The sequence below is a fragment of the Rhincodon typus genome, chromosome 25, assembly GCF_021869965.1.
Source record: "Rhincodon typus isolate 14 chromosome 25, sRhiTyp1.1, whole genome shotgun sequence".
Lineage (NCBI taxonomy): Eukaryota > Metazoa > Chordata > Chondrichthyes > Orectolobiformes > Rhincodontidae > Rhincodon > Rhincodon typus.
In genome coordinates this window covers 34505155-34521327 of record NC_063356.1, presented here as the reverse complement: position 1 = coordinate 34521327, position 16173 = coordinate 34505155, and the positions used below count along the sequence as shown (strand labels likewise).

The following is a 16173-nucleotide window of genomic DNA, read 5'->3' as shown; positions in this document are numbered from 1 at the left end:
AGAATTATGTACCTGCAGCCCTTGGTCCATCTGTCTTACAACACTACCCAAGGCCCTACCATTAATTGCATAAGCTCTACCCTTGTTCGTTATACCAAAATGCAATACCTTGCATTTATTCAGATTGAACTCCATCTGCCATTTTTCAGTCCATTGACCCATTTGATGAAGATCCCTTTGTAATCTTAGAAAACCTTCTTCACTGTCTACAATGCCATCAATTTTGGTGTTATCTGCAAACTTGCTAACCATGCCTTCTATATTCTCATCCAATCATTTATATAAATGACAAACAAAAGAGGACCCAGAACTGGGAAACATTTTCAATTCCTGGACTGTCCTCTCCTGGATGTATCCTGATTTATGGTGGAATATTGTACTGTCCAAAATATAGCTATTACGAGGGCAAAGCCCCTGCAACCAGAGAAATAATGAACAGCTCAGGATTTATAAAGGTGGAGGCTGCCAACATATCTCTATTTCAGCCAGGGTCACCTTATTTGGCGATGGCTCTGTGATCACAAGCCCAACACCCATTGCACATCAGTTCCACATCTTCTAATCCCTCTGTTACAAACTATTACAGTGTCCTCTTGGCCATGCTGCTGAAATAAAAGCTAGCAAAAAATTCAATACCGACGTTATCCAAAAAAGCAATTAATATTTCATACAATGGTTTGTTAATAGGGCAATGTAATCTCTCATTGCCTGTCTTACAGATACCATTGCCTGGTCCAATACTTCTGTGCAATTCTACCACAGTGGATGCAGCATGGCTATTGAAAGGCTACCAATGACAGATTATTGTGCTGCTGTGAGACTGTGAAAGCCTCTTCCTGCACTGGTATCCCACATTTTTGATTTTGCAGTCTGATTGCAGCACATAGATTTTGGGTTGCTTCCACTGATGCTACAACAGAAGCCAAAGCATTAACTATTAGACACTGAATCATCGTTAAGTCCATAAGACTTTCATAGACTTGGCTATCACTTTGAAACTGGAAAAAGTACACTCCAAATTGTACAAAATCCTGTGCCAAATTGGAACGGGATTCCTTGACAGTGACAACAAGCCTTTTGGCAGATCTGCCAATGCATCAAGCATTTCTTTATGCATGTCCACCAGCTTTTTTCTGTCCTTATCTGAATCCAACACTACATAACCTTTAAGCGAGTTCACCATCTGGCAGCCTTGCATGCTTCTCCTTTGCCACAGTGACAGCCCACATGTGCCCAGAGACATGTTATCTATCTCCATGTCATTCTACATAAGTTACCTGTCCTGGTGGCTGTAACAGTGTTAATGAATGAAAGTCTTTATTCTTCACCAGTCTCTTGTTCCTCGTGTACTTTAGGTTTCCTCACCACTGCCTTGCCATGTGACAGTACTGTGCATCTGAAAGGATACAGGTACAAAGGTGGCGAGAAAAGTGCCGGGGTTGAGAGGAAGGAATTGGGAAATATGAAGTGCATGGTTACACCATGTCTAGCATATATATCTGAAGAAATTGCAGAATAAAGGAGGAATTAAATATGAACAAATTGTTTAAGCAGAAACATACCATCATACTTCATGGTTGCACTCACTGTTGGTCATATTCTCAGTCATGGTCCCACCAATGATAGCCAGCACCATCTCCTTCAATGAGGTGAGGATATGCAGCCGCATTAGACCCCATTTGTGTCTCTGAGTTGGTTGCAATATGTTTGGCTGATGTTCTTGACATGTTTGTTGTGATATAGCACATACCTATGATCAGGCAAGCTTGTACTTTTAAGAGCTGATTGATGACATCAGTGTGACATGGTGCCATGTGATATTTGTGGAAAAGGTCCACATTTTCAATATCAGCTGAATACCTTTTGTAACAGGGCAACCTAACATTACTGTGGTAGCAGTTCTCAGCCAGTGTGTGAATGGGATTGTCAGTACTACCCTCAGTGCTTTTCTAGGCTATCTGCCATCAAATCTTCACTTGATTCCACTAATTTAATTTTTAGGAAGAGGAGTGAAACACAAGAAAGATACGCATAATTTTATTTCCTACTCTTGGCTCAAATAGTGGCCATCTTAATTCTAACTGAAGTCAATGGGATTGCAATCCATAGTCAGCACCAATCATCAATTTGCCACTCTCTACCCAAAACCAGATGCAACCATCTCTCTCTCTCTCTGCCAACAGTAAAAAGAAATAGTAACCACAACTGTAAAGTAGTACAGTGAATCTCAGCACTCAGAAATAATCTTGCAGACATTTCTGCAAACACATAGTGAAGTTGCTGCAAATGCATAAAATATCAGCCACAATGGAGGTTAAATTTCTCAACATGGATGGTAAGCCATGAACCTCATAGCAAAATTCCAATTATTCCAACAAAAGGCAATACTTTGCTTCACTCACTAACGAATAGTTGACCACGAAAAGAAAGCTGTAAGCCTCCTCACAGCTCTAGAAGATTAAGATTAGAGTTTATTCTTCAGGTTTCTCTGACAATGACTGAAAAGACTCCAAAAGTTTTTTAATCTCGCAGAGCATCAGTTTAAGGTTAGGATAAAGTTCTGAATTTGCAGGTTTGAGCTTATGTTTCACAGCCAGCAACTGTGTGAAACAATTGACCAGTTTGCTGGCAGATATTGGTGCAAATGTTCACAGTGTGACTTCAGCAAGGAAGGATTCGTTGAAAGTCTCATGAAATTGGTAATAGCTTCAAAATGAATCAAGTTATTCTAAAAAACACTCAGACAAAACCAAATGACACACTATTGATACATTGCTGGGAGAATGCTTGAAGCCATTGTTACAGGACAACACACTTTCGAGCTCTTGATCACACTTCAACAATAGCAATAGTGAAGAAAGTTAATAAAGCAACTAACTCATGTTTATGTCATTTACCCAGAGCAGCATCCAGCATACTTCAACACATGCAAAGTGTGTGCTACAAAAGGACACCAGACAAAGATGTGTAAAATGTCTAATCATTAGGAAAAGCAAGACATAAGAAGGTCAACTCAAGTTCAACACAAAAGACCCTTGGAACACATTGTCTACATGTACCCAAATAATTCTAACATAGCATATTCTTGATCCGAACCATACTATACATTGGTCAATCTGACACATCACATTGACAACATTAGAAAAGCTCAACAATTCACTACGAGCCAGATTATGTATCCCAGAAAACAACAGCGTGAACTGTGAGCCAAAATTAACACAGATGCAATGCCAACACTATCCTGTTACACATCCTGAGTGAAACATATCCACACAAATGGCACAGCGTTGTGAAGATCACATATCACAAAAACATCTGCTGAGCCACCAAAGATCATGGACAAACTTCATATTGATTCATTCACTTTGTTCATAATCATGCAGAATATATCCAACATGACGATGACCAACTACAAGAGTTAAAACGTGTCATTTACAGATACTTGGCACATTAAGGAGGTTCCCAAACATGGACGTTCATTTTGGCCATATGGAGTGGAGTTATAGATAAGAAGAAATGTCATTTTTAAAGGTAAACAATGTTTATTTCTAAAATCTTTCATCAAGACATGGTCAGCCATCTTCATATTGGTCATGCAGGTTAAGAGAAAACCAAAAGATTGGCATGCGAATCTGTAAATTAGCCTGGCATCAACAATGATACAGATTGATTGATACAAAAGTGTGAGTCATTCCAACCTCATCAATTCCAGCAGTATAAAAAACCAGTTGTGCTGCATGAAATTTCCTCTGAACCATGGTTTAAGATTGCTCTAAACCTATTTTAAGTCCAGGCACAATATGATATATTGATGACAGATCACTTCAGCAAATTTTCTTTCATCAGACAAGTCAAGGATACTTCCAGTACCACAGTTATTGTCACATTAACTGCTATTTTCAGCAAATCATATCAGACAATGGTTCTCAGTACACAGAAAGCCTTTCCAAGGTATGTGTAGAAATTGAGGTGTCAGATTGTTACCTCCTTTCTACATTATCCATAACTCAGTGGTCTAGCACAGCATATTGCACACAGCGAAGGCAAATATCAAGAAGTATAAAGTAACTCGTCAAGACTTCTGCACTGCTATGTTGAACTTGTGAGTTGCACCTCAAGATAAGGGCCTACCTTCATCTAATGTATGATTGTAAGATAAGTTTGTATTGTCTTTTCATCTCATACGCTTCATAACTAACAGTATTGACATAACTCCCTTGATGAAAAGAAGAGAAACAATGATAAAGGAACATAATTGAACAGCATATTGTCAATTACTTCACTTTTCGTCTGGTCAAAATATAAGAGCACAAGACTTGATTCCTATAGTTGGATGCATGGAAGGACACTGAGAAAAGCACAGATTTTATGAGAATGCCATGAGCAATGGTCTAAGATGAAACAGAAGCCACATTCAAACTGCATACAATAATCCACAGTAACCCAAGACAATAATTCATAAACAAAGTATTGTGTTAACACCAAATGACAATATATTCACAGTGAACAGTTCACATCAATCTACGTTAGCAGGCAACACACAACAGTACAAAATTGTGCAACAACATCCTGAGAATGGTACAAGAATTTAATCCAGTTATATTACATGCCTACCAAATCATTATTTTAAAGTGTAAAGATAATGCATGTAAATGCATCTCTGCTATTTTGATCTATATCCTTGGATAAACTTCTCATGGAGAAATCCTATTTCTTGAAGGAAAAAGGGGTTGTTGTGTTAACACGTATTTTTAAGACAGTACTGACACTAGTGTGACATCATGTCATGTGATATTCCATTATAAAGGTATCAGCTCCATCTTGAATAGCCATTGCTGTACTTTGTAATCCATCTGGAATATCAGTTAGTCAACCAGCTTGAGACCAAACTATACAAATGCTGCTTATAGAATGGTGATGTATCTATTTGCCCTCTAAGTAAATCATCCAGAGTCACTGTCAGTAAAACCCAGTCTCAGCATTCATGTTTTGAAAGTTAACATAAAAGCGAAGAACGGAAACCCAATAACAGAATAGCTGGCAGTGTGTACAAGCTGTGAAATGTGACAATGCAGCTTGCAGCAGTGTGTGAGGGTGAAGCAGGAAAATAAACATTAGGTTTAACCTGAGCTTGATAGAGACTGTTGAAAGGTGTGAGGGTTGTGGTGGTGAATTGCACATTGTGTGAGGCTGGTGGTTCATTTGTAAGAATATAGCATTTTAAGATGCAATACATGACCTTGATAACCCATGTGAGACAACTGCACTTTTTGCAGCACTGAACCAAAATCCTCTGAGCTAGACTGATGTATTGACTGCGATGCCTATCTGCTTCACTGCCTTTGTAATGTCTGTCTGCAGTGTTCCCTGGTTCCTTAAGGGAGAAGGATCTTTTTCCTTCTGTCCAGGCTCACTGCAGCACTGAAGAGCCTTGGGGCAGATCTCTGATCTTCTAGTTCCACTTCCACCACATACTGTTGTCAGTGTGCACCTTACACCAATAGGTGCAGACTAGTGGTGTAGGCTGGCGTTAAGTGGTATTAGCCTCTCAAGAACTTGGGACCTCTTCTAAGGCATACAGCATTTTTAAAACCTATCATTTTAATAGGCAGGCAGCAGCCAACTGGTGAGCTGCCTACATTACTTTATTTGGGCATTGGTTGATTACATATCACAATGCTTATTCCCACGTTGGACTCAATGGCATTTCTCGATTGAAATGTTCTGCCTGTTCCCAAATGAGTTTTCCATGCTAACCTTAAATAGTCACACATACATTAATTTTGATATTGCATTTGATCTGGCTGATCAATTTCACCGTTGTGCCAATCGTGGTTTAAGTGTACTTCTTCTCATAGCTGAACCAAAATACGCTAACTTTTTGACAGATAATTTAACCGTCAATTCATATGATTTAAACAATAAAATGAAAGGGAAGAAAGAGTTCAGGTAGGCACATAAAAAATTATAAAGTGGCAACTGATGAAGGAATTAATTAGATGGCACAAGAACCATTTTTTATACCTTGAATAATATGTTAAAAAAAATGACTGTGGAAATATTTGGTAAGGAAATACAGATCTCCTGGTTCCCTTTAAAATATAGGTATGCTGATTTCAAAAAGATCAGACCTAGACTTCCAACCATTGTAAAATGCTTAGAATTCTGTGTAAGACAGATTCCAGTACTGTATAGGTTTCAGATACGGCAATGCAGATGCAAAACAATAAGCCACATCCAAAATAGAAAAAGAACACATGTCAGATGCCGGGAACACAATTTATCTTACATCAGAACATAAAGATGCAACAGCAAGAATAAGTTAATCACTCAATCTAATCAGCCTATTGCAGAAACTAGTCTGACTACTTTCATCTCTGTGATGCAACTCCATCTCAATGTTGGATTAGGAAACTAGCATGATGAATGTTTAACTGCTGTATAAAGCATTTTACACAGAGAAATATTTAGTAGATGAAAGAATACTATTTGAGCACAGATAAATGACGTAGAAGTCATGCAGGGGACAACATGATTTTTTTCACATCTGGCATACAAGTAATCTGGTCTGGCTTGTTAAAATGAAGCCAATCTTTCTCTTCTAGCTGTCCAGATTCTTGCCTAAATTATATACATTTCTAGATGGTTAAATACTCTGGAAAACTACTTTTTTGCTAGTCTGGGCCAATGTTACAGACTTAGACACGAAATGTCATTCAAGCAGGCTCTTTATTTCATGAAATTGTAACAGAAAAAAAAAAAAATCCATGTATACCAAAAGAAAGGCATGATAATCATTCTGATTAAAACACTTTGGCGCAGATCTTCAACCCTTCTTCCAAAATGTATTGGCAAAACAGGAGTTGGTAGGAGTAGAAAATGAGACTGGAATAAATCAATGCATAGCAATGATGGATGTCTGGAATGCCTGCCTATACCTGGCTATAAATATTACTTTGGTGCTAGCAATGCTGCAAGGCCTGCTACTGCAATCTGTTCACCAACTGCTTATAGTCTCTGGGTTGGAGACTAGGAAATATGTCAGGAATATTTTAATAGAATGGCCAGTGATGAAGCAATGGCACTTGCACAGACCTTGAAGCAACCTACACATGAAAATTAGTAAGATAGCAAGAACTGCAGATGCTGGAGTCAGAAACAACAAAGCGTGGAGCTGGAGGAACACAGCAGGCCAGGCAGCATCAGAGGAGCAGGAAAGCTGACGTCTGCTCACCTGGTGTGTTCCTCCAGCTACACATTTTGTTATCCATAAAAATTAGTACTTCTCTGACCTGTATTTCCCTTTCCTGAAGTAATTTTGATTCCTATGCCAATTTAAGGGCTACCTTGACATTCAGGAGCAATGCCATTGTCAAGCACATTAAATAGCCAATTATATTGAAGAATTTTCATCCTGCAGATCAGGAAATAAATACCACTGATTATCTTCCATTTCTTAGTCATAACATTGAAAATTGAGTAAAGACTGAGATGGTAGAAATGCAATTAATTTATAAGTTGAAATGTTAAGTATATATTTTAAAAATGTTTAAGTTTGTGAAACTCTTTTTTAATCATTGTGGAATAGTTTGGCATTCCATAAATACAAAATTTGATTTTCAGGGTCAGTAAGGTTGATCAAAAATCATTCGTATACAATTAAAATTCTAATTACACCTTGTCAACAGGGTGCAACATTTTTCAAAGGCTTTTAATAGCAGTATTAATACCATAAAAGTGGAAGTTCATCAATCCAAGTGCTTTCTGGTGACATGCAGGAATGTCAACTGTATGCCTGTGAAAGGATAGAAGATTACTGGGAACAATTTTTGGATTCCATGTTTCAAAGCTGTGTTTAGATGCCAAAAAATTTCTGTTTCTTAGTTATAATGATGATGAAAGCTGGCAATTTCACCATCATTACAACCGCAAAATTGGGATCAATAATCCTGAGGCCATTAGATTGGCTGGGACCAGGGGCTCATTTGTATGGAGTGGTGTGTGACGATGAGAAGTCTCGTTAAACAAAAGATGTTTTCCAATTTTGGAAAAGAGTAAGATCTGGGCCTTTATGTGTTGTAAATTCATTATGCATCATTTTATGAACATTGAAAATGAAATTGGTCTGTGATGATAATGTACACCAAGCAATAATGAATCAGCAGCGATTTCACTTTCAAAAGAATTGAATAAAAGTTTAAAGTAGCTGCTAATCCTCTTTGACATTACCGTGAAAGACCAAATTTACCCATATTCTATACTGTAAGTCTTGAAAATGTGATTTACATTGCAATGGATTGCCATGGCACTGAGAAACATTGCATCAGTGGAAGACTTAGGCAATCAATGGTTAGAGTTTAGGCTTGGTCTTTCCAAATCAGCACACACTGCAATTAAAAGTAACCTTCAGTCTTGTTCTTACATGGTGCCTTTGCAATAATGTCAACTTTATCCAATGCACAGTTACAGCTCAACATCAAGATACAAGGTGACTTAATAGGGAACCATTAAATATAAAAACAGAACTTTTCACCTCTGTGCTTCTAATCTGGAACGCCTGAAAGCTTTGCAGATTAATAAATTGTGAACGCGGAGAGATTGTAAAGACAGAAAACTAATGATTTGTGGAGAGAGCAGTGTCGCTTGATGATTTTATTTCACTCTTTTTACCAGTTTTTGTAGAAGCTCGAAGGTCATTAGCAATGCTGACATAGTTTTTCATGGTGATTCAGGTTTCTCAACATTTGTGAAAAAATGGCAGTTAGAATTTTGAAAGCAGAATTGCCACTACAGCAAACAAATTACTGCTGCAATGCATCTCTTACGGAAATAAAACTCAAATCAAATGAAGCACTTCCAAGCATCAAAAACTTTGCATTTCTCAAACACAGAGCACAACAGCATTTCATATTGTATTTTACTTTTAACATCAGCAGTTATTACAGCCCTAAGAAGTAGGCATCTTTTTTGCATTCTTAATATAATCTGCATTATGCATGCTGAGAAAGAATGAAGTCAACTCAAATTTTTGGATTGGCACATTCAGTTAATTGCTGAGGTTAGGAAGTTGGATGATGCAGATTATGCAAGGATTCAGTAAACTTTGAACAGAACCATTTGGCCTTGAATGCAAATAACTTGACAATTACTTAAGAGAAAGGTTGCTGCAGAAAGGTGAGAACTACTAATGAGATGAGAACATAATTAACTGAACACTTACTATTTAGTGTAATACATATCCTAAAATCAGACTGTTAATTAAAACTGATGTTTAAAGCAATAATTTGAATTTAACTGGCACTAATACTGCTTAGTTCAATCATGCTGAAGAATAGTCAGTAAACCATTTATGTAATAATATTTATATGGTCACTTGGTAGCACAGAACTTGAATGTTGCTGAAAAAAGAGACATGCTGTCAAAGCTTTTCATTTTGCATTCATCAGGACAAACACAAGAATGCTAAATTTCTAAGGGAACAACAATTTATACTGCATGAAACAGGGGGCTGGTTGTTTGGCAAATTGACTCTGGTTGGTCTGGGCATTGTCATGCAGAAAGCACCAGGGAACTATTACCATTATGTTTCTGCTCAATTCAAAAATATTTCAGAGAGGTTGATCTCTAAGTCAATAATACTGCCTAAAAGCTATGGTTAATGCCTGGAATAGATACAATTGTAAATTAGGAACAGATATTTAAATTCTGCTGATAAAATCTGTTGGTGCTAATATTGATGTTTGATGGCCCCAATCTTCCGCAGAGTGATAATCATCATTTGATTGCTGCTCTGCTCTTATTTTTGTCCATCTAAAGTGGCTCCTCATTTCTGGCTGGGTGTTCCTGGCCCTGCTTCTTTAGAAATTTGGATTTTATCCTGAGTTAAACAGTTGCCGGAGTGTCAAGAGATGCAAAAGGTACAAGGCCAAGCCATATTCCCTTCCTGCAGCACTAGCTGCTATATGGTGAATTTAAGTGTCCGATATAAAGGTTTCCGAATGGGTGAATGCAGTAGGCTGGCTGAGGCTAGTGTGTAAATGAGTAGGGTGGTGAGACAAGTGGCTTTGTGGCAAGTGAGTGAGGTGGTACCGGGTAGGACGGTCTGTTGGGATATTCAGGTTGAGCTAGGGGTGCCAGTCAGGCAGTTGGGGATGTTAATCAGATGGTCAGAGGATAGTCAAGTCAGGGATTGTAAAGGGAGCAGAAAAGTAGTTGGGGTGTCAAGTGGGGAGCTGAAGGATCAGTGTGAGCGATTGGGGAAGTCAGTTGTGTAGTTATCCCAGAGTTAGACTAGGATTTTTCTAACTGCCATTTTCTGGACAACTATTCAAGTAAATATATCAGACTAATCAAACGACTCTAACTAACAGAGGGAGACCTTTGGGGAGGGTTACAAAATTACCCCTTGGAAGTTCAAATTTCTTGGACAATTCCCACCAACATCAGTATATCAAACTTCCACTGGACTCCAGAATACATCTTGGGCCCTATGTCCAGACATCAACAATCCAAAGGCCAGAAGACCTGGAAATTGGACTAGAGATATTTGAGATTCCGACTCCTGATACATGACATTGTTTGGAACATAGACAACCTCATTCTCCTTTCCACAACGGATGAAAAAATCCTGTTAAATTAATCCCCAATTATCATGAAATTCATGTAACAGGATGAATTCGTAAGGTTTGGTCTTGCACTTGCTTTAACTTGGTACCTCAGGCTACTATTGAGCCAATGGAAAAATGAGACATTTTGATGGACTAAGTAGTTTGTATTGCTCTACCCAGTTCTGACCAAGGCAATGTCCAATTACGTCATCTAAACTCGCCACTCTGAGTCTTTGATATGTGCTTCACCATCAGAATCAAGATCTAACTGTGAGAATTATTCTGATTCTACTCTCTACAATCAGTCGGTATAGAACAGATTGATTGAATATGTCATTTGTTGAGGTCTCATCCTGCCAAGAGACTTGATAATAGAAGCTCTTGGGATCTGAATGCCATCTTTCAGGGCAACAATCTGCTCAGCATTTTTGTTAATGCAACAGACTTTTGAGAAGCAGTGTTTTACATTTATAACATTTGCTCTTCCAGAGTAACATTGCTCATCAAGAATTTTGCTGTAGCCTTTTGTACTGCAAGAAAACTGAGTATCTTGTGCATTAGTAAGGATCAGAACATGCAATGTCTTTGTACAGTTGATGCGGTCTAGAGTTAGATTAGGTAGATTTCTCTGCATTCACCCATTCTTTCATGCAACTAATGCTGGAAATAAGAGAAAAGAACATTTTTTTTCATTTCAATAGGCCAGCAATTTGTTCCTTCTACAAGAATTGCACATACAAAGTGCCACAAGTAAACCTATTATCATTTATACACCTCTGTTAAGTCAGATTGTCAAATTGTTTTAAAAATAAAAAAAATCAGCTTTACACAGTCACTTATGTTTTAAGGTTCTGTGTGAAACTATATCAGAAATTTTATATTGAGAACAATATACAAGTGTCAAAAATGTAAAGATCTGATTACGAGATAGATAAAAAGGCAGGCCACAGAACAGGTCTGTCCAAATGAATGGATATACATATATCTTAAACTAACAAGGCCATATTAAGGATAAAATATGAATTTGCATGCAAATATAAACCCTCACTCTTTAAAGATAATTTTGAATCAAGCTACAAATCAGTGTAATTATGCTGCAGTGTTTATCGTGCAGTAATTGTGCTTCTAACTAGATCTACATACAAAACGTTTGTTACAATCTAATTGTTGATTGTCAATGTAGTATGGAATGATTTTTTTTCCCCCACAGGATTAGGATTGGATTGGATGACAGAAATTACTGTATTGAGGTGAATCTATAACCCATTTTAAAATAAAAAATGATTTAGTACAATCCAAAGTTGAACATAGAGTTGAACAAAGTTGTATTAAGCACAATTGAATATTTACCCAGTTCAAGCAGAATTTTCAACTTGGTAGGGAGCAATTGTGCATCAGTAGTTTGTAGGATACCCCTTTGATCTCCTTTTCTATTGGAGCCAATTGGAAGGACAACGAGGTAAATTGTCCAAGATTTTTCTAAACTCCTTGGGCAATTTAAACTTTAAAACTTCGGTTATGCACATGATAGAAGGAAACTGTAAACAGCATCTGAAAGAATAATTCATACAGTTTTTTTTAATGTTAATGATATTACCCATGTTGTTAATGTCATGTTCATGATGTTGAAATTAACAGAAAATGGTAACTGTATAATATGAACTTTGGAATTAAGATTAAACAATGTATCGCAAAAGGTATAAGTCATATTGAGGCTAGAAATGTGAAGTGTTAAGACTTCATGAATTATTCTTTAATATGCCATTTAGAGTTTTCCTCTATCATTTAGTTATTAAAGTTATGAACACCCTATATTGTAGTTGGCCAAAAGCTGCTCATTTTGCACGCACATAGAAGCTGAAATTTCTGTTCTTTATGTCAAACAGAAAGTATTCTATTTTGTGCGAAGGAGATCACATAGATCATCCTGTATAATTGTAATTATCACCTTCAATTTCAAATCTATCATTTTTGCATGGTTTGGTGGAGCTCAGGCTATAGAATTTATATTGAGCAGTTTATAATTCTCTTTAACTTATTTGGCCTAAAGGAACTCCAAAACTAATCACAAAAGCTACAAAAAACCACTAGTAGATGCAATAAACAATGAAACATGAGAAATTCCCATTGATTTTCCAAACAATTGACTAAAAGAGTTTCTGCATTATATAAACCATTCAGATTGTACAAAGAATCAATTTGTAAACTTCAAGAGACAAAACAGACAATTTTCAAATGGTACCGATATCATCAAAATATTCAGTAAGTAAACCATCTGCAAGTCCTCAATTTGTTCTGCATTTTCTACTCACTATATTCCACATATTTTATCTGACTTCACTCCTTGGGTGGATTGACAGCCAATCCCTTCTGAAACTCCAGCAGAAGTCTTCATAACTTTTTCCAGTATTTCTTTGTTATTCCATCTTCAAAGAATATGGATCTCGACCCTTTATTTCGGTGAACCTCGATCACTCAACAATATTGTACTTGTAGAACAAATCTTACGATTGAGCACATGAAACTTCCCAAGGTGTTCTGGTTTCTTGGCATCTGGCTACAGCAGATGAATAATCAACACATTAAACATCACAAGCCGTTTCTGGCAAGTTTAAGTATCCCAGAAATGATGTTTGTCAGATCTGTGTGTGAACACCAAGGCCTGTAGGTGTGTATGGTGGTGGGGCAGGATTGGGCTTGATGCTTCGGGTTTTCATGTAGGAAATAAACTGGTCTGGAATCTCAGCTAGAACGTCTTTAGCCAGTCGAGCCATACTAAGCACATGATTTCCTGTGCGGTCAATATAATCTCGGAATGGCACAAACTGCAAGGAAATAATATTTAATGCTACATTATTTAGTAGGGAAGAAAGATTACATGTAATTAACCTTTCAGCAATTTAAGGAAAATTATTCTCAACAGGAATGAACCCAGTAGCAAAACTACCATAATTTTATAAATATAAATGAAGACTAAACAAATGAACACAATATCATATAAATCTTTCATTAATCTCGCTGCTGTTTTGAAATGAATTAATGCTCTCCATAATGTTTCATCTCTTTATGCCTGATTGTATGTGTTATCACATTATCTCTAAGTACCAGAATACAACTTCTCTTCTTGACAGCCCAAACTATATTGTGTCTGACTTAGATTATGTTTTTTCTATTACAGTATCTCGAACACCATGGGGCCATCTTCAGCTTCACCTTTATCTTGCAGGGTGGATCATTCACAACCCACTTTAGAACCCAACTGATTGCATTCTAACACTATGATTTTGTCAGGTTATAACCTAGGTGGGGAAGTTGAAAGTTAGATGAATTATCTGTGCTGTGTGGTATTGGGAATTTGTGCTATGCGTAACTAAATGCAATTTAAATTGATTCTTTCTCATCTAACATTTATCATTAATTATGAGGTTTACAGGTCCCATTTTTGTATGGTTTAGTTTTTACAACAGGTTTTTCTTTTAACGGCTTGTAACCTTTTTGCGTCTTTTAAAACTTTTTTTTAGGAAAAATAAAGCGTTTTATCTAAGCTAATTCAAGAAGGAGACCTTCTCTATCTTGATCAGAATCAGGTCAAATATCACACAACACCAGGTTGTGGTCCAACAGGTTTATTTGAAAATGCAAGCTTTCATTTTCAAATAAACTTGTTGAACTATAACCTGGTGTCATGTGATATTTGACCCTATCCACCCCCGTCCAACACCGGCATCGCCACATCTTGATCAGAATTGGTCACAAGAATAAACTGGTGCCAAAATTGTGGTACGTTAATTATAAATTTTGTCGTTAAAATGGGAATTCTTCAGTATTTTGGGGTGAAAATGACTTGTCACCTGAATTCGGAATTACCTCAAATTGCTAGACAATTCGTGCTATTCTACTTCTTGAGGTTGGCATCTTGCCTTTAGTGGCCATAGATTTTATAAATTAATTAATTTTCCATTGACCTTGCCACTGAAAATTATGCCTCCTATAAGCATCCTCAAAATTACGAAATAATTGTTAATTACTGATAATCAACCTTGCTTTCCCAGAAAGTGATTAATGAAAAAGTGTGAAGTCCAATTTATTTGCTTTTTCACAGATTTTAAGTGTCCAATTTTAAAAGAAAAAGCTTTTATATTTACTTTTTTCTCTCTTTTGCTTCATCCAATATTTTTTCTGCCTCTTCAGTTCTATAACTATACATGATTTGACATTGACGTCACCTTTCTTTCACTATGCCTTTGCCCTGTTTTCATTTCTCAATTTTAAAATTTAATCAGTTTTGGAAGCACACTGTTGGTCTTGTTGATCACTAAGATCTCAGGTGACCTGCTATCACACCCTACAGACCAAATCCCATTGAGCTGAAGAGTGCAAGATGAAGTTTAACCAACCAGGTACAGTCCAGAAAATCATGGCTTACTTTTGTCTACTGCTTTGAAGACAATCTTTCAACTACTTGCACACAGTAGTGGGCAAGTATTTACAACATACAGATTGTACTTTGCCGTCTGTGGTCGGCTTTGTAATCTTAATGATAAGTGACATATCATCTGACTTCACTGTGCAATACTTACTTACACTATATTGCTTCTGTGTCCACACACATACCTGCACAATATCTCTCTCTGCAAGTTTCCCTCGTGAAGATACTCTGATGTCATCACCATCCAATTCCACCATTGCTGCAAACAATAAATAAGACGTTACAGCAAATGTACATTGGAGATACTGTTATATGAAAATTACATGATCCCCTGTGGTCTACATTATGTTGTAGTGCAGGTGCACTAATGTGTTGGCAGAACACTAAATTTCATCTGTTAATAAGCAAGCCTGAAATGCTATAGTGATCAATTTGATTATAATTAGATTTGCAGTAATCTCTTTGTGTTATGGTCAATGAGCATCTCATAGATCAATTTCTGATTCCAGCATAGAATTTTATTTCATTGCACTTGCTGGATAAAACACATGTATGTTTTAGTATCGAGCAAAATTGGCTAGAATATTTAACACCTTTTTTCAATGAAAATGCTATGACTTTAACATGGCCAGATAATGTAGCATGGTAGAGCAGTAGGTACTGTGCCATAGTGGTTAACAACAACTTGGTTTTTTTATTTGGTGACTTACCTAACTTAACCCCAGTGATCAATGGTGAGGAAATGTTAGGGAACAGTGCATGTGGTGGGTACTGCAGGGGGTAATTACAGTGCAAGTCAATCTGTCCTGTTAATCTTTACCTTGTTGACATTGTGACATTTGGCTTAAATCACCAACTGGTGATGTGCATGAACACCGTAATGAAGATAGTTAATTTGTACATATTCACTGCATGATATAAAGAAATTCTTTAAGTTGGCATTTCTTGAAGTGCCAAATATTGTAGCTTTAAGAAAACAAAGTTGAATTCTTACTAAGGTACATTTGAGGTTAATGAGTCTATTAATGGGTAGCAGTTATGGTGTCAGTGCTGAGGGTTAGATGTTTAAGGCCCTCCAATCAAAAAGATATAAGCTAAAGTTAAAAACCAAAAAAACTGCGGATGCTGTAAATCAGG

General features: G+C 37.0%; 1 protein-coding gene across 1 annotated transcript in view; it reads right to left on the bottom strand.

Moving 5' to 3' along the window:
• Window positions 1-13243: 13243 nt before the first annotated feature.
• The window catches only part of LOC109917914 (copine-5-like), a 557988-nt gene continuing 555058 nt past the window's right edge, over window positions 13244-16173 (bottom strand). The window contains exons 20-21 of the mRNA XM_048612100.1: window positions 15222-15295; window positions 13244-13432 (exon numbers count right to left, since the gene is read on the bottom strand). Coding sequence (XP_048468057.1) covers window positions 13244-13432; window positions 15222-15295 — 263 coding nt within the window. The remainder of the gene's footprint in view (window positions 13433-15221; window positions 15296-16173) is intronic.